Genomic DNA, 24,301 nt, shown 5'->3' with positions numbered 1-24,301 from the left:
AGCAGTGCCACATGAGATTGTGATTGACAGCACTAAGATCCTGCTCCTGGCTCTGATTGGTTGTTTGTAGTCGCCACTGGGAGAAGACAGTTTTTTACAGATCATCTGTCTCATGCCATACAGTTACTGTACAACATAGTAATAGTTTTAACCAGTATGTAAAGGATTGTTTTTATATGCTTTGAGCACAAAACTGTTACGCTAAAATTCAATTTATGTGGTCCTGTAGTGTCTAGAGGGCCACAGGAATAGCTATGGCGGACCGGAATTGGTCCACGGGCCTTGGGTTTTACACCTGTGACTTAAACTTCGAGAGTTGCTCAAGTTACACTTGTCCTTTTTCTAGCACATAATTTCAAGAAACATTTGGGAAGCCTGATTTAAAAACTCTCAAAATAATGTTATTCAGACTAAAACGCTCCTTTGTAAACGCGGAGTCTTTCTGAACAGCAAAGGCCCGAGGTTTCCCTCTGACTGCCGCCCGTCCCCTCCAGGTAAACAGACTTTGGAAGATAATGAGACAACAAGATGCTGTTTTCCTATCGTGCTTCACGTAGCACTTAAGCTCGTCTGATACAGTCACGGCTAAAAGTAAGCATGGCTACCCGGACCACCCTGTCTGCTGTGTACGCGGCGATATACAACAAACTGCCCTACATTATTTTCTGCTCTCTTCTAATTGGACCCATAAAAACCCCGCCTGTAATCTGAGCTGTCTTCACTCTTTTATTAGCTGGACCAGCACCAGCCAGGGCTTTGCTTCCCACCTACATCATGAGGCTGAGCTGCCCATATGTTTAGCACAATTTTAATAGTTTTTCTATTCTTACCTCTGTAAGACCACGAGAACTGCAGCTGTGGAGATTCTGTGATTGAGGCGTCTAATCACCTCCTGAGTGGTGATTAGATGCTTCAGCTCGCCCAGTTTCTCAACTCATCAGACAGAACTTTAGCTTGCTCTGGAAAAGCATTTGCACTCCGAGTTAGGTTTGAGACATTTCCAAAAATGTATCAGTCAACGACTTGGTAGAGTGACCATTTTGTACATTCATTTCAGCTTGGAGGCAAATTTTATTTATTTATTATTTTTTTTTTAAGAGTTTAATGATCCAGTTAGAGATTAAAAAATTATATAGCCCAAAAACATTGATGCCATCCTCTCAAACATAATGTAATAACGGGAAGAACTCCAAGAACTACATCTGCAGAGCATAAATCTCTGAGTAAGACCTCCTCAGACTTTCAAACTCTCAAGCAACACCCTGCAGTGTAAAGACACATGTTGATGTAAAAAAAAAAAAAAGCCTTTTACAACTGGGTTATCCTCTTATAAACGTGTTCTACAAACTAATAAACCTTTATTGTCTTAATCAAGGTGAAACCTTCCCCAGTGCAACAGTTTGGGTATAGTTGCAATTGCAAGTCAATACTGGCACAATAAATCTTAGCCTGACTAGATTTAGTAGCAATAAAATTAACATTAATGGGATGATCAATGGAGACCAACAATGCTGGCAGACATTCAGTTGGTTGGCTTTTTTTTCACTTTAGTAGGTTTTCCTATTTTAGAAAGTTAGGTTAGGTTAGCTTTAGTTAGCTTACTTTTGTTTATACCCAAAGGTAGATGCAAGGCAGGCACATCCATGCAAACACACACCGTAAAATGGAGAAACATGTGTTTTGCATTTACTTATTTATTTCAAAACAGGTTTTTATCAACAAAACAAATAAGTGCATACATAACCAAGAACAAAATCATTAGTTTTACTTCTCTGTTTGAACACACTAATTTAATCCTGCCCCTTATCTCAGTTTAATGAAATATATCTCTAACCAACTTAATGATCAGAAATTTGTAATTAAAAACATGTTGTGGTGTTCATATGCCAGTTCAATTTATTTACAAATAAGTTACTGTACATAAAAACACAAATAATTACAAGTTACCTCTCAAAACAGGACAGGAAAATGTACTGACCCATAATAATAATAATTATGATAATAATTATAATGACAACTGTAAATAGCAACTGGACATGCACCATCAGCACCTCATAATCATACTATAACAAACACAATTTTTTTTAAAAACTAATGCTTATAATGATGATAGTAAAATAACAATAATAATCTACTAATAATTGTAAAAGTAACACAGAAAGAAGGAAGGAAGAAACACGTTATAACTTCTTCCCTCTACAGAGTGAGTAATACAGTTTCTTATTTATCTGTAAACTGGTTGATGCTGGAACATCAACATAACCAGTACCTTTCACATTTAATGGTGCTTAATCCTCCACAAGTCAAATTCACATCAAAGAAGGGCATAAAATAGAAGAGTAAACTGAAGCGTTAATGTCACTTCAGTTTGTTCATTTCAAAAACAGCAGTAGGAAAAATGCTGCTTTTAAAAGTATCTTGTCCTACATTGTTGGCTCATACACCGAACCATGACACCATGGCAAAGGATAAAACAGACTCAATAAAATCCTGGTAAAATGTGGTCGTTATGATTCAGTCAATATTAAAACGAGAAAGTTTCCTTAGACAGAAAAGGCACCGATGGACCTTTTTGCACAAAGTGTTGAAATTAGTTTCAAAGTTTAGATGACCTGAATGACTGAGAGTAAAACCAACACACTCATGAATTATTCAGTGTCTCGTCTGATATGAGCATCATTCACACGAAGATTGCCTGCCTCTGATGCTACATCTGGATCGATTTGTAAGGAGTGGACATGAAAAGGTGTCAGGAGGGCATGTGTGGCCTCATAATCAGTACAGGCAGTTACTGAAGCAACCGACAGTCAGTCCAAATAGTGACGGAAGGTCACCAGGCACACATAGACTGTGTGTGATTGCTTAACATGCGGGGTGCAGAAATGTCACAGTGACTGGAAACTGGAACCAGTACTGAGTACATGACTCAGAGTCAGTGACATACATGATCCCGGTTATCAAACAATACAGTTAGGTTCACCTTTTTATTCAAGCTGGTTAAACGTTTTCTACCTGAGGAAGAACGTAACGTGTCTAACCATCTGCAGCAACTGCACTGTGTGCATTCACAAACTGTAATCAGTCTTTTTACGTTGCTAACTGAGTAAAGTCTTCTTCCCATCAGAGTGGCTCTTCAGCCCATGCTGGAAATCTTTTCACGGTGGATAACAACGCTCTCTTAGTAGCCTCAGCTAGTATCTAGCTAGCTGAGGCTAGCAACAAAGCTCTGTTGCTTTTTTCATCTCCAGGACACTATGGGACTTGTATGTCCCATAAAATATTTAAATATTTAAGCAGATAGGCATTGCAATTTTTTACCCTTGAATGAGCCAGACTTATGAAATTGTTCTGTGTCTTTGTGGTTGAGTTGTTGCCCTAAAATACATTCAGTGGTGTGTCTTCATTCAACTCAGATGATATCAGATACTTAGAAATACTCTATGTATCTACTAATCCTACTCTATGTAAGCTAGGGTTATAATAGATTTGGGTTTTTTATTGTAGTTTATTTTTATAAAACTCAACTAACTGAATTAGCCACTTGTTTGTCTAATTCAAACGTCCCAGTTTGTTTTTATTAGTTATAGTCGTAGTTTAGTTGTTTCACACTTTGGTTAATATTTTATGTGCTGAATTCAAAAAGGTCAAGGTATTATTGTATTGTGATTATGTATCCATTGAGTGGGTAATGAAGACTCAACAGAAGATATTATTCACAAAAAATTTATTCAATTATACAACTGACTGGTGTTTTCTCCCGACTTTTGCTGTCGCATTTAGTGAACTAGCATTGTGCTGCAAGGGGGAGCAGACAGCTGATGTAAGGGGGGGAGTAAAAAAAAACTATTTCACGTCAGTTTGAAAGGACAATAAATAAATTTACAAACATGAACGCAACGGGCATCATATCTATATTTTAACTATGTTTTAGTTAGTTTTACAAACAGACAACATAGTTACTGTAGTTCTAGTTGTTCCCGTTGTTATTTATTTCGGTTAAATGCAAAAATGCGTTCTCAATCTCAGTTTTTATTTTCCCGCTAGTTTTAGTTTACTACAACAACCTCAATGTAAACCTCTGAATTTGAAAAGGGTCCAGAAGAAAACGTGATCTTGCTTATTATTCGGAGCATTTAGCAAATGGAAATTATGGTGGTGATGGCGACTGACAGTGAGGACTAAAAGGTTTATCTGGCTTCAACAATACAATGGAAATGACTTCATAATTACTCTAATCCCTACGTCCTCATCTCACTCCAAGCTCCACTCAAAACTGAGCAACTCTAAGTCATCTTTTGTGCCAAAACAGCATGTAAATCTAAGCATCTTCCCTGGATACTTAAGTTTTAGTCACACAACCTGCATTTATGTATACATATAGAGTTTTAAATCCTCTAACCATCAGAAATGTGTCAATTCAATTCACTGACATTTAAACAGCCTGATTTGCTAAAACATGTTCAGTAAAATTCAGTCCTTCCTCTGGCAACCAGAGATGTTTGTTTGTAACCACAGGCGTGCTTCTGTGTAGGAAGCTTGGGTTGAAATCTAACAGGGCATGTTCCCAGTGTGGCTGAGCTGGTCCAGTTCAAGTTTGTCTACACGACTCTCACATACTGACAGCCATGAGCCATCCTGCACCCAGCTCTTCCTCCCACACGGTTTGACCTTGTTCATTATCGAATGCGTTCCTAATCTTCTGAGCTCGGCTGCACAAACCATGAGGAGCGCATCGCGCATTTATAAAGAAACGACGACGGCCTTGGTGTTTTTGCTTTTGCAATTATGATATTATCTAGAAGAAAAACGGTGGGATCTGAATTCTGATGCTGATTTACAGGAAGGATAGGAAATAAAAACAGGTTCTGGCTGGAATAGGTGCTGAAAACATCTTTTATTAATCAGGCTCTCAGAATATCCAGTTCCGATTAATATCTATAGCATTATATATATTATTTATTTCTATCTGTTTATTTTTGTTTAGTTCCTTTCTGTTTGCTTGTGAAATCCTGTATCAGAGAAAGAGTGGCACATGGACTGGGAAACAAAAAACTTTGCATGTCCCTGCATGACAGCTATTGAAATGAATAATTAAATTGCAAATATAAACTGGTGTTTTCATATAACTGGATGGAAAAGTGACCATAAACAGCAGCAAACGTGAGATGACTGTTGTTTAGTTAATGACAGCACCTGTTGAACTATTTGCTACTTTGCAATTTTATAATCCTAAGTGTTTTCCAGCCACCCCCACCAGAGTTTGTTCATGTCATTTAATCTATAGATTAACGGGTCAAAACTCGAGGCCTGAGACTACAGATCAGCTAATATTGAAGTATATAAAATAGTTTGCCTGCCCCTTTTTTTATTTCACGTCCCGTTCCGCACTCCATGCCAGTAGATGACAGAAACTGCCATTATAATTGTTTGTTGCTGTTAATTCTTTCCAGGTCTTTTTTTTTTTGGGAAAAAAAGAAAGATGCAAATACATAAGATTATAGCCAAGTGGATAATTTCCATCTCCACTCCCATTGGCAGGTTGATGTATATGATGTTAGGTAATAATAATTAAAAGTAACCTCAGATTACTGCACACACACACCCACGCACACACACACCCACGCACACACACAAATCTTCATGAAAGGAGATAAGGAGGTAAGTAAACAGTTATTTGCAATTTAATTTATGATGGTTCAAAAATGTAGCAACTAACATTTTTTGTGTAACAGCACTAGTAATAGTTATATACAGTTAAACTATACTAAACTAGACAGACTAATCACATGACTGAGAGAAATTAGACACTTTTCCAAACAAGTTCACTGTATAATAGTCCCTCACAACAGATCCACAACTTTTTTTTGTTTTTTGGGGGCCAGGGGTTTTGGGGTAAATAAATATTCAAGTTTGAATCTAAGACTGCGGTGCATTTAGATGAAATGTATTTCTAGTTTTTCTCTTGTGAAGGCAGCTGTTTGTGATGTGTATCAGAAAGAAGTTAGTACAAATGCACACCATAATTTCTTTAAAAAAAAAACCAGAACATTTCTGAAACCATGCACAATTTTCTTTCCAATTCACAATATTATGCTGCTTTGTATTTGAAATGGGATATTATAATGTTTTATAATATCAAACATTATAAAAGCTTTTTCAGTTGTTCTTTTAAATAAATATTCTCCCTGCTGCTCACGTTTTAGGGGTTTAGTGAAATATCAGCTTCAGTATCTAGTTTACCTTTCAGAATCTGACAAAAATCTTATCTGATTCAATGTTTTATGAGTTTCCTCCCACGAAAAAAAAGAAACACACACACGCACACACACACCCACGCACACACGCACACACACACACACACACAGCTGAAGTCTTTTAAAGGACAAAAAAAAATAAATAATAATTGCAGAACTCTGACTGTGCAACACTGGGTCAGGATTTGTCCTCTGTCCTCCCTTGAAACGAGGAGTAAAAAAAAAAACAAAACCTGCATCAGTATACGTTTAAGGCACATTTGATTCCTGCTGTGGGAGAAGGTAGCAGTGGGCTTGAATGATAAAATTGCGTTGTCAAGGTAACAGGTTGTTCTGAAGACTGCAAATATGTCATGTTGGTGGTTGGTGATGCTCCTATACTATATACCACCCCACACCCCAATTGCTGGAGCGAACCACACGGGCTCTGCTGTCTCACAGTCGGCCAGGTGACTGCAGATGTAATGTCCTTTGCATTCATAATTCACAGCTCTCTAATAGCCGCTCCATCTTCATCAACATCGCTGAGATTATTCTCTGCAGATCTCATTTGCAAAAGCCAAATTGTGGCTGTCGGAAACCTTCAGGTGGCTCGGCGATTTCTCTCGAGTGATGAATGAGAGAAGAGGTGGAAAGTGCTGGAGAATAGAGATGCACCGAGGCACCCTTTAACATGGCTCCTGAAGTAACCATGGATACCTCTATTTCATGGATGGAGTAATTTTAGCTGGAGTGGGATCTGAGGGAAACGTATCACTGTTCTCTCCATGTCAGCTATTATCATGTCTTTCAGCTCGACGTCATGTCGCACGCTGTATGTTTTTTGTTTTTTTTAGCACAAACATTCTGGACGTGTCACAGTTTGGAGGATTTGCTCATGTGCATTGTTTTGTAAAAGCAGACTGCAATAGCAACAGACATGCACGCTCATATTTGAGGTTGTGTTGTTCCACAAAACCAAAAGTGAGATTTGGGATGAAGAAAGAAAATCCCAGCCGCAGCAATCGTCATTTTATATGCAAAACATTGTCTGACAGCCATGTTTCTGTGGGGAGTTTGAGGTGTTTTAACAAGAGATGGGAGACGAGGATGCAACCATCACATCATCGAGCGAGAGGAGTCAAGAGGGGATGTATATATGATTTAAAAGACAGAGTTGTTCTCTTTCAAAGCACAAGAGGCTTGACTTTTAGTGAATCTGAAAGGCAGAACACTTATCTAGATAAACGCAGCAGACTGATAAATACTGGTGAATTATATTTTGGTTTTGTTTTATTTTTTTTTTGTTTTTTGTTTGTTTTATTGGAGATGGGATTCAAAACGTGAGATGAAAGTGATGCCACTGCTCAAGACTAACGAACTCCCAATTCTGGTACATTTGGAAGATTGTTTTATTTGTCAAAAAAAAAAAAAGTAATGCAAAGTATATATGGAGTTTGTTTCTTTTGAATTGTAATTTTACATTCCAGCATCCAAATCGTAATAAGAATAAGAATATTTGAAATATTTAAATGCTCGTGTTTTCAGGCGTGTGTGTTAATGTATGGGTACATCTGCATTCATGCTGCACAAAATATTTACATAGCGGATACGGATGATGAATGTCTCCTTCTGCCATAACTCAGCCCTGTCCGATGCTCTCTGGCTCCATCTACCGGCTGAATTTAGCACCTACACGCGCAAACAAAGTTCACGTGTGAACTGCAGCAAAAGTTCAGCGGCAGCACCAAACTCTCAGGACTGTGTGGATTCACTGACATTCAGTTTGATCTAATATATATATATATATATATATATTGTTTGTTTGTTTGTTTGTTTGTTTGTTTGTTTGTTTGTTTGTTTGTTTTGTTGGAAAAGTTGGAGCAAAAGTTGGAGCAAAAATCCTTCCAGCTGCTCAGAACCCAAGACAAGAGGTGACTGAGGAGCTGTTTAAAAAAAAACCTGAAAAAAAATCTGCAAAGAGAGAAAATAAGAACCAACACAAAAGAGCTTTTCTATGTGGCAGCATGTAGTGCCTTTGTCAATTTGTTTTTTTCTTTCTTTTTAAAAACTTTTTCCTCTCTGACAAACACTATCACTATGTTGGATCAGTGTTCTTTGGTTTTGAATGCTGTGCAGCTGGAAGGATTTTTGTTGATACTTTTTCCATTTTGGGGCTTTTGTTATGATGCATAACCAGGGCAACCAGGTGGTTTACAACTGGGAGCAGCTGGTTAACATCACAAAAGTTCAAATGACATCTTAACTGCACCCATAAACCCCAGATGAGTTGAAAAGGTGGTGCTGCGAATCCGAAGCAGGAATAAAGAGGAGAGAAAGAAGGGGAAATTCAAACTGTGTCTTCTGATACAAGAATGCTATTAAACAAGCTGGATTCATAGAATCAAGAAAATTAAAGAGTATCCCTAACCTTCAGACTGTGATACAACAAGTGTCCTCAGTCAGAGGCTTCTGCAGATGTGTAGCAATACACACTGCTACACGAGAATATTCCTGTTCACAGTCATCAGAATCTACAACAAAATTTTGAAGAAACTTGGGTAATGTTCAAGGACCCAAGGATTCAAGGATTTTTTGTTGTCATATCAGCTCACATTTGGATGTTTCTGCTGCATTTTATTTTGTAAGAAGGAAAGCGGAAGTTGCCTTGAGCGTTTCCTGTCTCCTCCCTTATTTTCATCCCTGCTGCGTCAGTTAAGGCGTGTTCACGGATCTTGGTTCTCACTGACATTGTTGGAAGTCACGCAAAGGCTCGGACACAGGACAAGTTTGTAAACCTCCCCAGCCACACGGTAACCACATCTTAAACACGGAGGTTACTGCTGTTAACTCCTGTTTTTCCAGGTTTCCTTAATAAGACCTCGGAGTTGGTGCGTTAGCTGAAGCTAAACTTAATTAGCTGCTTTGCGTCGGAACACTGTGTCTTAAACTTACAGTTTCTCATTTGCAACTTTTTTTCCTTTAAGTGTGGACGGTTACGTAAACCTCCGTGAAGGATATTTTTGGCTAGCTCAAAAGCACCGTCTAGTCAGGCAATGCCTAACTTTTAGCCCAAACAAAACGTAACACCGTGTACATATTTGACTTGTGTTTAAGTGGCTTGTTTAGTTGCATTTTTCCCCCCCTCCGTGTGCGTGAGATGTAGTGTTTGCTCCCATAACAGGAAGTGTTTGAAGGGGGCTGCGGGGCGTGTCTGTGGCTAATTTACTATCAGGAAGGCAGAGGAAATTCTAGTTGTGACCAACAAGACCAACTGGTGGGACTGAGAAGCTCAAACCCGTTACTGTTCTGTTGGCATTCTGTAAAGCGAAAATGTTCAAACAAGCACAAGAGTTGATTTGATGTAGTTTGTCGGGGGGCTTTAATTACATCTTGTATTGATTACTTCGCTCACTCCTTTGTTTTCAAACCCAACCGAGGCCTTAAGTTTATGATCTGCTGTTCTTTTTTTTGTTGTTGTTGTTGTTGACAGAAGATGTTCTTTCTCAAAAAAGTTGTCGGTGGCATCGTTGACGTTGTCAGGTGAGAATCTGAGCGATTCATAAGCGTGATGTAAATCTAAGCGCCGTTTGCGGTGTTAATGGGCGTCTTCATCTCTGGTCTTTTTGCAGCAACATTGACCCTGAGCAGTTTGCGCCTTCAAATCCTGTGAGTGAATCATCCACAACAATTTCCATGTCTTTTCTCATTCTTAAGGACTTTAATGTATAAAAGAAAATATTATGTGTTGTAGGTTTTTTTTAATAAAGGTGAAGAGGTTTATGCATCAAAATGTGCAAAACCTTTGCCTAATTTATTTTTATTTTTTTTGGGTTTTTTTTCACTCAAAGTACACAATGTTTATAGATAGAAATTGTGAGTTTTAGCTCACAAAGTGAAGAAAATAATTATTCTGTATTTGACCTGCTGGTCACTGATCAGAGCCAATCAGGGGAGCCGATTTCTGGCTGCCCGATTGGTACATTTCTAACCTGCGGCATGTCTCCGTCCCACAGCCTCCTGCGCGCCAGCCAGCCGTTTACGCAGAGAAGCATGAAAACGACGAGGAGAAACAGTTCCGCAAAGTCTTCCAGCAGCTCGCTGGAGACGTGAGCGTCTCATCTTTCTTTCTCGTTTATTTTCTTTTTTTTTTTCTTTGTTACACCTTGACAACACTGCCTCCTTCTGTTTCTCACAGGACATGGAGGTGAGCCCAAATGAGCTGATGAACATCCTGAACCGGATCATCTCAAAGCGTAAGCGCCGCTTCCATTTGTTGCATGCAAAGCTCTCATCTCTCTCATGTTCTTGTTCACTTTAGCTTTTCAGACCCCTGTGGTAACGATGTTCTGAACAGTTCATTTGTGCGTCAGAGAATCCGTCCCTTAAAAGATTTTTTTCCAACGATCATTTACTCTTGTTTTAGATGGAGACCTGAAGACGGATGGCTTCAGCATCGAATCCTGCAGGAGCATGGTGGCTGTCATGGACGTATCCTTTCTGTCACGTGTCATCTGTAAATATTAATGGATGTAGTTTGTTTTCTATAAATGCAACTTGGACTAATAAGAAGTCTTAAGGTAGGAAGTAAGGTTGAAGCTAGAGAACGTTTGGACTTTTTACTTGATTTCCTTAACACGGTTTCAGTCGGACAGCACCGGGAAACTTGGCTTCCATGAATTCAAACACCTGTGGAACAACGTAAAGAAATGGCAGGTCGGTGCAGCACAGCTTGTTGGACACAAAGGAATGCAGCAGAGATGCACTTTGTCATCTGATTTGAATGAATGGCGTGCCAAAATCATTAATTTAAATATGTTTTGAATACAGAGCTGAGATGATTCCAGCTACCAGAACAGACGGCTGCATTTCCTAGATATGTCTGGATTAAAGCAATTGCGTCTAATTACCGTTTTGGTTCCGAGACATCTTTTGATGGTTCTGCTCTTTCTAGGTTGAGCCGACTGACCAGGGAACTTCGCTGGCATAACTGCTCTAAATATTTGCGTTGTTTCTGTTTAGGGCGTGTACAAGCAGTATGACGCAGACCACTCGGGTGTCATCGGTGCAGATGAGCTGCCGAATGCGTTCAAAGCTGCAGGTGAGATTCTCCTTCCTTATCGTATAGTGACATGAAAACATGCATACACCTCATTGCTTTCCTCTGTCTTGGGATTTTTTGTTTTGTTTTGTTTTTCGTCCCTTCTTGAGGCATAAATGTGTAACAATTTTTAGACTTGAAAATAACTTTCATGAACACAAAATGAAGATGTTTTTTTTTTTTTAAATGTTAATTTAGTTTATTCGGGGGGAAAAAAAATCCAAAGCAACCTGGCTCTGTGGAGAACTGGTTGTTCCACTCTGGGTGGCAACAACCAGTTGCAGTTGATTATAGCAACAATCTGTCTTTTGAGAATGAATGATCTGTTTAAGGTCAGACCACAACCCTAGAGTCAAGTCCAAACTTTGACTGGAGAACCCCCAGAACAAAACCGGTTAGAGGCTCATAAAATTTGACTATGAAGGTTCAGCTTCCAGTACGATCCTATGCATACAGCAATGGAAGGCCTTGCATTTAAGGATTTTAATTTTAGAATGGCCTAGTCAAAGTCTAGACCTAAATCCAGTAGAGAATATGCCAAGTTGATTTTATGTTGCTGAACTCATGTTTCAAAGAAATTTGAACAAACGCTTCACCCTGCAGATGTCTCCAAAAGTGTATCTTAAGAGACAATCTGTGGGGAAAAAAATGGAGCTCCAGTGCTAACTAGAAACAACCAATCAGAGCCAGGAGGAGGGTCTCAGCACTGTCGATCATGCTTGTGCAGTGCTGCTCACCAACGCTGATGCATAAAATATATAAAACAAATGAACAGCAGAGGCTTTATGTGAGATTCCCGTGCGTTCGTCGTGTCGCTGCAGTGCCATGGTAACAGACTGGTTTAATCTGTGCGTCTTTTGCAGGGTTCCCCCTCAACGATCAGCTGTTCCAGATGATCATCCGCAGGTATAGCGACGAAAGCGGCAACATGGACTTTGACAACTACATCGGCTGCCTCGTGAGGCTGGATGCGATGTGTCGTAAGTGGATCTGAGCCGTTCGTCTGACTGTTTAGTGGCTTTATCGGGGCAATGAGTCGTCATGTTGAAGCTTTATTTAATCTGCTGCAGGGGCCTTCCAAACCCTGGACAAAGACAGAAACGGGACTATTAAAGTGAATGTTCAAGAGGTAATCGAATCAAAAATATCAGTGGATTCAAGTTTTGCAGTGACTTCATTACGTGTTGGTTGTTGTCATTGCAGTGGCTTCAGTTGACCATGTACTCCTGAGTCCTGGTGATGCTGCCCTCTTCCTCCCTGGCTGGTTTTCTGAAATGACTCCACTCTTTATCTAAGCAATCCAAAAATATTTTATCTAGACGTCCCCACAGCTTCCTGTGTTCCTCAGAAGTTAGGAGCGCATGCATGCAGTTTTTTTTCTCTAAGTAACACATGTAGGTCAAACCTGCAATGCATTGTTCTGAGACTGACCTTTGGTGGAGGGTTGGCAGTCATGCTTTGAAAAATTGACATTTTGCAAGATAATTGTGCACTTTTTTTTTCAATCATATTTCCTTTTTCATATCCATAAAAGCTTTCTATCACGTCTCTGGTGCTGTGTTGATGAAAATAAGTGAGCAAGGTGAAGTGACGGCGTCGCCCGCTTATTTCTACCAGTTTCACCTGTTTGGATTCTTCTTTGTGCTCCCTGGGCGTGTATCAGCCTGAGTGACAATCCCGTGTCTACCGCCACTGCTTTACTTTATGTTGTTGGACCATTCTGGGTGTGGGAGGGTATTCCTTCAGCGGTTGAATGAATACCGCAACCTTGACCTGGCAAATTCCCAAAAATGCTCTGTAGAACCTCACCCTTGGCACAATAGCCAACAACTTCCACTACTGAGGCCATGTGTACAGCATGCAGGTCTGTAAGAACACTGGTTTTTGTGTAAACTCAGATTTCTTAGAACCCTGCATTTGCGAAACCGTCTTTAAGTGCAGTAACCACCAATTTGTAGTTCAACAACAGCGAGATGATGAAATTAAAATCTTTTAATCTATGCCAAACTTACCTTAAAACCCTTTAACTATGAAGACAACGATGTCGTCATTAACCCATTGACTTTTTTAGTCCAACAGTTCAACTTTTTATTGTAAATATTTGCTGAAACTGTCCTGTTATGATAGTAAGGAATGAGACAATCTGTGAAAAAAATCAAGCTCCTCTGTCTTCTCCCAGTGCAATCTAAAAACAACCAATCAGAGCCTGGAGGAGGGTCTCAGTGCTGTCTACCACTCCTCCCTGTACCACCGCTCTCCATTATGCTGCAAGCTAGCACATGCTGTTGTGAATGCTTATGTTAGCTAGCATGGCCACCAACGATGTTGGATAAACAGTTTTCCTGTAACGGGAAGTTGTTTCTCTGCCAGCAGCAAGTATGCGATGCTGATTGACAGTGCTAAGACACTCCTCCTGGCTCTGATTGGTTGTTTTGTTTTTTTTACTTGACCACAGATAGCAATAGAAGCTCAGGGAGGAGAGCAATCTTTCTCATAACGTACTGTCATGCCATGGTGACAGTTTTAACAAATATGTAAACATTTTTCATAATTTACATACTGCACCTGTAAGGCGTTGAAAGAAATTGGTGAAAGCTAACACATTCTGAATGTGAAATACAATGTTCTAATTTTCCTTCCTCTAAAGTGAGCTAATCTAGTATCGCACGCCTTGGTACGCAGGGTTTTAAACGTCAGTTCGGTTGGAATAGCTCACTAATGGCATACTTACTTTCTGCTTCCTCTCACTTTACGCATTTACAACTGTGGTCAAATGTGCACCAGGTTTTTTCAGCACAAGGAATTATGTGAGTCAATTATGTGCCTCTAATGCATGCTAAAAGGTTGTTGCCATAGTTAGAATCCCGCTCATTTAACTGTTACTGAATGTGCTCATGTCAAATAAATGCCTGTGCCATGTTTGGAATAAAACTTGCATTTCATAGTCTCCTTTCTTTATGGTGGATGAGTGCATTGTAGATTGAATTCTCATGCTCAGCCACTGAGAGTTATACAATTTCAAAATAAGCATTATTGAATTAGAACTCGGTTCACTTTTATATAATGTTTATAATATGATGGGCAGTTGAAACTTTTTTGTAATTAGATGTTTATATAAAAATGAACAAAAAAAACATTTAAGAGCAGAATCTGGGTAAATATCTCTTTCAGTCACCACAATCCATTTAACTTGCTTCCAAAAAAAACAAAAACAACTCCTTAGCCTGCATGTCATTTCCTCTTCCTGGTCATCCATGCAACACTAGTGAAGAATTAAACACGTTTCCTCCAACCAGCAATTTACACTTAATTTGAACTCCTGTGCTAAGATGTATTGATGTTGCTTGCTCTGTATTTTAGCAATAGCGTCCTAAGAATATTCCCATCCCCTTCAGTTCAGTGAGGTTTGAAATGCTTTTTATTGTTTGCATGTTGCAGCTTTTTTGTTGGGGATGAGCTATTGGCGAATCAAAAGTCGCCAATAGCTCATCTAGGTATTTTTTTCCCTTTTATTTTCTGTACTTTAGTTTAATTATCATCATTGACAAACTTCAAATATACTACTGATTTTGAATGAAAATCCCCCAGATTATTCATAGCCAAGAGGAAGCTTAGTTGAATTCTGAGCGCTCCTTCAAAATATAACACTCCAAAGCAGTGGATAAAATAGATTTTACTGGACAAAAAAACATAATTAGGAACAATAAAAAAACACGGGGCTGTATATATCATCAAATTCACAGTAAATGCTATAACATTGTCGGGTTTATGTTAGAATTTCATAAAGCTTTACTTTGGAAGCCGCTGATGTTAACCGGAAGTAATTTATACAACGTTAGTGTCATGCAGACTAACTTGACTTCCTATCCAGTAGAAAAGGAAGTTTTTTCCTCACGTTTCTTAATAAATTGTACCTTCTTTATCTTGAAGGTAAGTCCATCGCTCAGTCAGTTATGCTTGCGACAAGAATACGACGTGTAAACTGTGGTTGCATGCGGAAACTACATCATTAGCTGTCAGGTAAGGTAGCTAGCCTACAGTGCAGGGAGCTAGCTTCGTGGGTTGTTGTTGTGCAACAGAAAATGAACGCCTGCTAGGTATTTATTGTTGTTTTGAAAGAAGCTCAATAAGCCTCAGCGCTTCTAATCACGAAAAATAAAGACGTTTTTTTGAAACCAACCCGAGGTCTGGATGGATGTCGCACGTTTAAACACACCGTCTATTGTTCTGAGCTAACGACAATGTTCAACACCCCCGTGGTTTATTTGTGCTGTCCATTAATGCATGTAAGCTTATTTAGTTAGCCGCTTGCTTTTTCACTGAGCATTTAAGCAATCACCGGCTGGTTGCCGTGCATCCATATATCACTGCAGCTCTGTGGTGAAAATCAATCAGCTCTGCAGAATGGTTGCTCCATAAAGCTGCCCTGAAAACCAGCCAACCGTTTCTGCTCCTTCAATCCAGTTACCAAGCCGTTTCTATGCTATTTTACGAAAAATGACGGTCTCTATATACACGACATTTAATTTAACATGCAGCCTGTAAGAGAAAAAACGTGTCTGTCTTATGGGGGGAAATGTTCTATAACCCGACTATGGTGTGTAAGCCATGTTGAAGCATCTTTTTAGCTAGTTCGCCTTTGAGTTACCACCATTATAGTGAATCCGAAGACTACAAACTGCCCCTTTCACACTAAAGAGCGTCGTTTACAACAAGCATACAAAGGAGAACTTTCCCCTTTAATGCTGCGTTCCGGTTACCTCGGAAGTCAGAACTCGGAGCTGGTTTGACGTCGCACCCGCAGTAACGACGTCCCGGTTAAAAAGTCGGGATTTCGACATGGCGACGCCCATACATTGTTCGCAATAACTCTTACGAGCATCATTTTAAAGTTGACATTCCATAAACAAGCACAACTTGTAGTTGTCAACTGTAGAGTTGTAGGAGCTACACGTAGCATTGACTTTATACGCACTCTTACAAGTGTTTCTTGAACTAAAGATGTTTCCATCACAGCTTACTACTGTGGATTCGGGGAGCGGCCATATTGAAACGCGAAGCTGGACTGACGAGTCGTAACTGTGGCTTACTGTAGTTTGAGTTGCTCCCACTTTCCCAGTGGGAAGTCTTCCAACTTCAGAGGATGTTACAATCGATTTTTCTGACTTTGAAATGCAACTGGAACGCAACATTAGAAATCGATTTGTATGGAAGACAATAAGCGTCAATAATAAAAAAAAAGAAAAGAATTCTGACTTTAACCTCATAATATTAATTCTGATAAAGATTGACACTTTGGAGCAACCAGTGACAGAGATTTGAGTTGTGCAGGAGGAGAAATAGCTTTCTGGTGGGTGATTAAGGTCAGAATTGATTTTCTTTTATTGGCCCTATTCCTTTTCCATACTTCTGTTACCACAGTCTTTCATAACAGGACAATGATGCTTTTAGGTACGGGGATTTCCCACACTGTATGTAACCACATGTCTGGACATATGCTTGCAGAGCAACTGTGGCACAAAAACAACTCTTTGCAGGCAAAGGCTCTGGGATCTGCTCAGATGGAACAGGGATTGAAATTATGAACAGTTCAAAGTTGATGTCAGTTTTTGTAAGAAACTTTCAGCTGTATCTTAGAAAGCTGAAGATCAAGGGGCATCGAAATGTTTCATCGTCACAATGAGTCGAAGCATATGCATCCAAACCCAGAGACAGATTTGATAGTTTCTTTTTAAGTGTGAATTGTTCAGAATATGTCACATTAAAGGTTTCTAATTTTATATAAATCACAAAGCGGATGCACTTTTCTGGCATTTTCTTCTCGTTGGCTGTCCAGCAGACTGTAGCCGCTGGGGAAGCCTTACAAAGGCCAAGCAGCAGCTGGAGTTATTAGGACTGGATGGACAGGATGTCTTCTCCGGTGTACTACAGCCACGACAGCGCTGTCCGCTTCAAGAAGAGAAAAGCTCGTTTTTCTTTCAGTGAAGTCCACGTCCTGCTGGATGAAGTGAGGAAGAACCGTTCGGTTGTTGTAGGTACGTGTGTATTTGCGTTCTCCATTTTGTGACGAGGGCGTGTTTTCAGGTTCTGAAACGGCTTCGAAGCTAACGCGAATCTGCCATTTTTTTTCTCTTTTTCAAAGGCAAATTCAACCGAGGAATACCGACCGACTCAAAGAAGCGCACCTGGGCGGAGATTACGGCACGCGTCAACGATATTGGGGAGTGCCAACGGGAGGTCATAGAGGTCATCAAAAAATGGTCCGACCTGAAGTGCGACACCAAACGCAAAGTGGCGGCCATGAGGTCGGGGACCGTGCCCAACCGGGGACTCAACTCGCGTCTCTCCCGAGACCTCACTCAGACGGAAAAGATAGTCCTTCAAATACTGGAGATGGACGAAGACGACCAGAGCACTGGAGAGTGCGGTCCGCTGGGGGACGACGACGACGTTCCCGAGGAAGAGGAGGAGATGGAAGAGGAGGACATGATGGGAATGCAGAGTTCTCCTAACGGCGGGGGGGACATGTCGTCCATGCCGCCACCAACTTCCTACGGTATGAACGACCTGAGGAGTTCAGCTGGACAAGATTACATTTATGCAGGAAAAAAAAACAAAACAAAAGAAAAGTCCAAACTTTTTCACGTCACCTTCATCAGAAAGTGTTCAAGTCACGGCTGAAGGGTTTGGCAGACCCACAAACACTTTGTGATTTGAGATTTTCAGGAAACTTTTAAAACGTTTCTATGATATATCTGAGGAACGATTAAAGCATTTGAAAAAAGTTGAGACTTTTATCAACACATCAAAGTTATGAGAGCAGTCAACAATTAAAATATAATTAATTTATGCGTATTTGATTCTAGTCTCTGTAAATCTCTCTATTATGTTTAATGGTGACCGATATTTGTTATTTTGATCCTTGGAATCTGATCAGTTTACTGTTTTCTTGTTCTCCATGTCATTATCTAGTGATTATTTTAGTAATTCATTATTCTAGTGACTAATCGGATAAAAAATTGGCACATTTTGCAGATTTTTCATTTAACCACTTTTTTTATACATCTTTGCAAATATATGAAAACATTCAATTAGACAAGTAATTTTATTTGTTTTTTAAATTAAAAAAGTAATATTTTACTGCCAAAACACATAATTGCTTTACAGTCTAGGGCTGATCTGGTGATTATTTTTCCTATTAACTGATTAATAATTGGATTGCAAAAGGAGTAGGAATAGATTTTTTTCTATTTGCAAAATTTTAATCGACTGAAGCTAAAATTGCCACTTGAGTTCTGGGTAGAATATATTTACAGAAAGGTTTCCCTTTTTTTTTATTTCAAATACAAAATGTGTACATTTGTACAGTTTTGGCTTACTACTCTGGGTGTGTTCTTTCAGCAAATGGCTTTGTTTTTTTTAATCTGATTACCAAATTAGTAGATTATTTCAATACAGTTAATACGATTAATCGTTTCAGCCATAGTTTATTGTGGATTCTCAAATAAGCTGGGTGTCTGCTGAGTTCAATATATGAGCTGCTTCTCGGTGAAGGTAGAGCAGCGATGCTGCGATGACTCCCTGAAGCCGGAGATTCAGAAAGAGCAGGAGTTTTTAAAGAGACAGAGGCCCAATTTCAAGGCATTAAATTGAGAAGTAACATTTCTTTAAAGCCATGTATGAGATGTAGCATTTTTATAATAGCTGAAGTTAGCAGAGTTACTTGATTGTGCTATAAAGTGGCACTATGTGTCTGGAGAACGCATAATACTGCCCCTTTAAGGCAAGCTGTCAGCACAAAACCTTCAACAGTGACTGCTATAACTGTTATCCATGACTTTACTTCTTTGTGAAGATGGGACTTGTTATTGGATTTTCAGCTGCTTGTTTTAAAATGCATGACAGCTGCTTTAAACCTTCTAGGGGACTCATCACAGCCAGCTTATGATATGCAGTATGAGATCCCCCCAACAGAAGGTGATTAGGATTTCTCTCTTCTCTTAAACATTTAGACAACATTCAAATATGTTTTCATAATCTCCCGCTAATGAAAGGACTAACGTCTCTCATTTTTTTGTTTCCTTTGCAATCAAGATACCGAAATCCCATTCGGAGATTCAGATGACGACCAGAGAGAAGACGCGCTTCCCTCCAATCAGCCAGGAAAATCCGCCGAAGTGCCCCAAGTGAACAACGGCATTCATAAACACGTCCAGCCACCGATGTCTGCCGGCGCTCCGGCCCTGGCCCCGGCTCCGGCTCCGTCGCCAGCGGTCACGCTCCCTGCGCCGGCGCACAACTCCAGGGACAGCCTGCTGCAGAACGCCGCCCTGAGCCTGCAGGAGCAGCACGCCACCAACATGCTGCTGGAGACGGTGTCGCGCTCCCTGGAGCTGCTGGCCGAGTCGGTGCAGCAGCTGGCGGAGACGCAGCAGGAGTTTGTGCGCGAGTCGCTCCAGCTGCAGCGGGAGACGGTGCAGGTGCTCAGAGACTTCACGGGCGGAGCCATCGCCCTCATGCATGACAAACTGAATGGACGGCCGGCTTTATAACACGACCCGGAGAGGTTGGCGAGCCGCGACACTGACTTTGTGCTTGGCCCTCAGGTGCAGGAACATGAAGTTCTGTTGGTTGGCAGGTCTGCTTACTGTACTTTATTTTGAAACTTTATTGGTACAAACAGAAATAGGACCATAGAGTTTTTGTTTTGTTTTGTTTTTCTTTTTCTTTTTAATTTGCTACTGAAGGTGGGATTCCTCCTGCCTCGTTTTTCTAAATTAAGCCCCTCTTTTGAAACTTCTACTTTAACATGATAATGGTAAAAAAAAAAGAGAAAAGCTTGATTTCTTTTAAGAAAAATCTTCTCGTCATTTTGTGTGCTGTTTTGCTGTAACCTTCCTTTGCCTCGGTGTCTAGAGATTACCACATGTACTGTAATGGTTGAGTGGCCGTCTGCACCTGACCATCATATGGTCCTTATGTCTTGGAGCCGAATAAGCTGGTATTAGATGCATTGAAAAGAACTATATGTTAAGAGTTTGTGGCTGTCTGTTTTTTATATTACACAAACACTTGAATTGAAAGGTTCCGATGAGTTCTTTTGAATATGAAATAAACCCAACATGTAGAAAACTGAACCAGCGCTTGTTTTTTTTCTTCTTCTTGTTCGTTTCAGGTGTGTTGACACACAGGGACATCTAAAACATTCACAGAACTGGCGTTATTTTCTGGTCAAAGCTAACAAGAAAGCTCTCAACACGATGAGAGAGTTTGCTGTAAACTCTCTCTTCGCAGACATTTTGCCTGCGGAGAGTTTCATCCCTAGAACCCAACCACACAGCTGGGCCTCCGAGACATGCTGCTTCATGACAAGGAGCGGGGAAGCTGCAGCTCAAGTTTGGATTTATCGCCAACTAATCCTGTTGGATCTCTTTCTGTTGCTGCACTCAGGTAAAACCGTCCACAACACAGAACTTTCACAACCCTTTCTATCAAAATGCAACATGAAATACAGAGTAAGGATGAGCAAGAAGAAGTACTCAATAGATTTGGAGACGTGTGAATCACGTGCAGACCTTCAGACAGATTTATAATGTCAGATATATGCCAGTAGGGGGAGCTGCAGCTCAGCTTTGCTGACATGAAACCCGAAGCACAGCTTCTGTTTAACACACACAACTTTATTTACACTAAAAGGCCTCATGTAGTTTGATAAGTCAGGCCATAAATCTGTTGCTTGTAGCAGATTTAGCTTCTCTTTCACCAGAGATGCTGAAGTTGGAAAGATTCACGGAGGAATAACGATCCTGTTTTAACTTGTGCTGTTAGACTCAGTCATGTTGAGCTTCTGGAATGTGTTACATGATTAAGCACGACTGACGAGTCAGCTCAACGCTGATGTTAAAGACCGCAAGACTACATACAAAGATGTGATATGTAATGAAGTAGAAGACTACTATGTATTCACACTGCAGACAATATGAGTTCTGTTCAACTTTTACTGCTCTAATTTTAAGCCTGCAACACAATTTTTTGAATAATAAAATAACTTTTTTAGGGAAACCTATTCTGACCGTGTGAGTAGCGCTGGCCATCATATTGTAACTATGGTAACACAATAATCAAACAATGACGCTAAGTAAGCTTGCCAATTCTTTTAAATCTTATATCTAACCTTCAAATCAGGTTTGATTGTGTTATCATTGTGAATAATCAAATATATCTATCAATTGTTTAAGTTAAAATTTCAGCATTCATAGGAGGCTCCTGATTGGTCAGGGGCAACTTTGTTCACATGTGCCTTGAGCAAGCTTCTCCATAAAGGCTTTTGTTGCCGTTTCATTTAGTGTAAACCCAGAACGATTGGTCCTAAAGGGAAAAGTTAATAGATATTCCAAGAGGCACCAAGACCAAAGTAGAGTCGTATCCAATTAAAACACATCCGGTCTTAAAATATCAGAGGGGTTCATATGAATACCATGAGATTTGTTGTGAATTCCATGAAGTAAAACATGAAAACAATTTAAATAAATAAAATTATATATATATATATATATACATTGCCTATATGGATGGTTGATTGCTGATTGGTTGCTTATGGTATGGTGAATTGACTTTTTAGAAAAGACCATACAAGATTTATTTTTTCTTCCAGCTGCTCCATTTCATTCAAAACTTTTGTTTATGTCAACATGATCATTTTAAACTGTAAATGAATTAAATAAACAAACAAACAAGTAAATCAGCCCTTACTCTCGCGTTAAGAGAGTTAGAGAGTAAGAGCTGGCAGCTGGCACTCACTGAGAGCGTCTGTAATCAGAACTGTAACTATAATAATAATAATAATAATAATAATAATAATAATAATAATAATGGAGGAAGTGGGTTGCATTTTAAGAGAGAAATTCAAATGATGGACTTTTTGGTCAATCATTTGGTCAACCACGCCATGGTTTCCATGGCTTTACCATGTAAACCAGAATGCTGGTTTCCATGGTAACGCCATAAGCAACAACATCTCCGAGCTTTTTGCTGAAACATTGAGCGATAACATGCAGCAGAAGCAAGCTGAGTGTGTCTTTGTTTACTGAACAGCTCAACGAAGAAGCTTATCTTGAGCTGCACTCATATTGTTCTCTCAGAGGATGAGACGCATAATAATGTCTGAATAAATAACAGAAAACATGAAAAACAAATCCTGGGTTCACACTCTCTGTAAAGATGTAAAACTCAGCAAAATAAATCGTTGTATTACAGTTCAGTTTGTAGTTGATTATTTTATTTTATTTTAGTTTTTTTGGACACTTTGAATCTTTCTGCTTGTAAAACTGATAGGAAATGCTCCACCTTTGGTTGGAGTGATCAAAACAGAGCAGAAACCAGAAAACAAAGTGAAAACACACATACACACACACGCACACACACGCACACACACACACACACACACACACACACACACACACACACACACACACACACACACACACACACACACACACACACACACACACACACACACACACACACACACACACGCACGCACGCACACCTACACACACACACACACACACACGCACATACATACCCAGACACATGTTTGCATGGCTATCTTTGTGGGGACTTTCCATTGACTTCCATTAATTTCTACAGCCTAAACCCAACCCTATCCATTACATACCTAACCCTAACCAAAACTCAATTCACACCTCAGTCCTAAATCTAACCCCTGACCCAAAAACAACGTTTCACCTGTGAGGACCAGGCTTTGGTCCCCACAAGGAGCAGCGGGTCCCCACAACGTAGTACATGCCAGGAAAATGGTCCCCACAAGGTATTACAAACAAACTCACACACACAGGAAAGAAAGAGTCGTAGTTAAATCGAATTGCATTGTCCATCTGCAGCCCCTTCTGCCTCTGTTAGTTAAACAGCTGTCAGGGTTGGGTCGGCGTGCCGCAGCAGGGGAGGGAGTGGGGGTCTCTAGCAGAAGTTCAACAATCTGCTGGGGTTTCCTCTCAGGCTCGGAGGCAGGAGGCTGCATTATAGTGTCTGGGCAGTGGGGGGTGTGAACAGGGGCCCTGAAACGGCAGCTGTATTCACATTGTGAGCAGGTCTTTTACCTTCAATTCTTTCCACAGCCCTTAAACCTGAGCCTAAAGCCTTTCTGAAAGGGCCTTCTTCGCTGGGACTGCCTGTAAAACTGTATTTCACTCCATTCAACCTCTCATACTCTGTTCAGATTAAAATGAACTGTGCTTTGAAAATAAAACCCGAACCGCTCACACTGAAATGCCTTTATATGCTGAAGTTCTGTGGCCTGTTTTATGTTATCATAAAACACAATCTGTTGCTGACAGAACAAATATTAAAGACTCTCTTTAGTTCCACCCAGATAAAGTTAGATGGCTCAGCGGAGATACTGTTTCTCCCCCATCTTGCTTACATTTTATTACGTTCCTTTAGGACTAAAGCGCATATGGTGAAAGGTGGAAGGCTTTAGACACACAATGAAAGGGGGAAAAATCGATCCATCGATCTTTTCCTCAACAAGTCCTCATGTATGTTTCGTCCCCCTTCCTACTGACCTCCTGACCCCTGTGGCCTTTCATTTCTTCAGTTTTCACCCCCACCTGTTCCCATTCCCTCGTTCCTCCAGCTCCCTCTTTCATATCCCATCTGCCACTGGGGCTGCAGGAGGATAGAGCCCGGAAAGGTGGACTGAAAGCGAGGCAATCAACTTGGACGGGATTAAATTATTGTTACGGCTCCTTTAGTGCCCCAGCAGCAGCAGCGGAGTAAATATGTGTCTGCTGTCCAGGCAGTGAGTTCAGATTTACTTACCTCATTGTTTTAGGATCAAAACAATGGAAAAGAAACGTATTTGCTAAAATGTTAATCATTTTGGACCTCACAGAAAACTGCCAAGAAACCAGCATATATGTTCTCTTAAAGAGACAGGAAGTAAGAA

At 40.2% G+C, this 24,301-nt stretch overlaps 2 protein-coding genes across 6 annotated transcripts; both read left to right on the top strand.

Moving 5' to 3' along the window:
* The first annotated feature begins 8,844 nt into the window (after positions 1 to 8,844).
* LOC102233422 (calpain small subunit 1-like) lies at positions 8,845 to 14,281 on the top strand. 2 transcript variants are annotated; one of them, XM_005807069.3, is made up of 11 exons: positions 8,845 to 9,046; positions 9,727 to 9,776; positions 9,866 to 9,902; positions 10,250 to 10,342; positions 10,432 to 10,489; positions 10,660 to 10,724; positions 10,881 to 10,949; positions 11,256 to 11,334; positions 12,198 to 12,314; positions 12,405 to 12,463; positions 12,538 to 14,281. In XM_005807069.3, the coding sequence occupies exons 2-11, from the start codon at positions 9,730 to 9,732 to the stop codon at positions 12,562 to 12,564; spliced, it is 651 nt and encodes a 216-aa protein (XP_005807126.1). In that variant the 5' UTR covers positions 8,845 to 9,046; positions 9,727 to 9,729; the 3' UTR covers positions 12,565 to 14,281. The 2 variants fall into 2 exon arrangements, with proteins under 2 accessions (XP_005807126.1, XP_023198546.1); XM_023342778.1 differs by having other exon boundaries at positions 8,932 to 9,046; positions 9,730 to 9,776.
* An 875-nt stretch (positions 14,282 to 15,156) lies between these two features.
* LOC102233860 (nuclear apoptosis-inducing factor 1-like) lies at positions 15,157 to 20,471 on the top strand. 4 transcript variants are annotated; one of them, XM_023341629.1, is made up of 5 exons: positions 15,157 to 15,264; positions 17,174 to 17,369; positions 17,477 to 17,890; positions 19,258 to 19,311; positions 19,429 to 20,471. In XM_023341629.1, exons 2-5 carry the CDS (start codon positions 17,234 to 17,236, stop codon positions 19,884 to 19,886), a joined length of 1,062 nt encoding a protein of 353 aa, XP_023197397.1. In that variant the 5' UTR covers positions 15,157 to 15,264; positions 17,174 to 17,233; the 3' UTR covers positions 19,887 to 20,471. The 4 variants fall into 4 exon arrangements, with proteins under 4 accessions (XP_023197397.1, XP_023197399.1, XP_005807128.3 ...); XM_005807071.3 differs by having other exon boundaries at positions 15,164 to 15,264; positions 17,171 to 17,369; XM_023341630.1 differs by lacking the exon at positions 15,157 to 15,264 and adding an exon at positions 15,279 to 15,354.
* The last annotated feature ends 3,830 nt before the right edge of the window (positions 20,472 to 24,301 follow it).

Source organism: Xiphophorus maculatus, chromosome 11, assembly GCF_002775205.1.
Source record: "Xiphophorus maculatus strain JP 163 A chromosome 11, X_maculatus-5.0-male, whole genome shotgun sequence".
NCBI lineage: Eukaryota > Metazoa > Chordata > Actinopteri > Cyprinodontiformes > Poeciliidae > Xiphophorus > Xiphophorus maculatus.
Note: the sequence above shows the minus strand (reverse complement) of the source record. Positions and strands in the feature narration are given on the sequence as shown.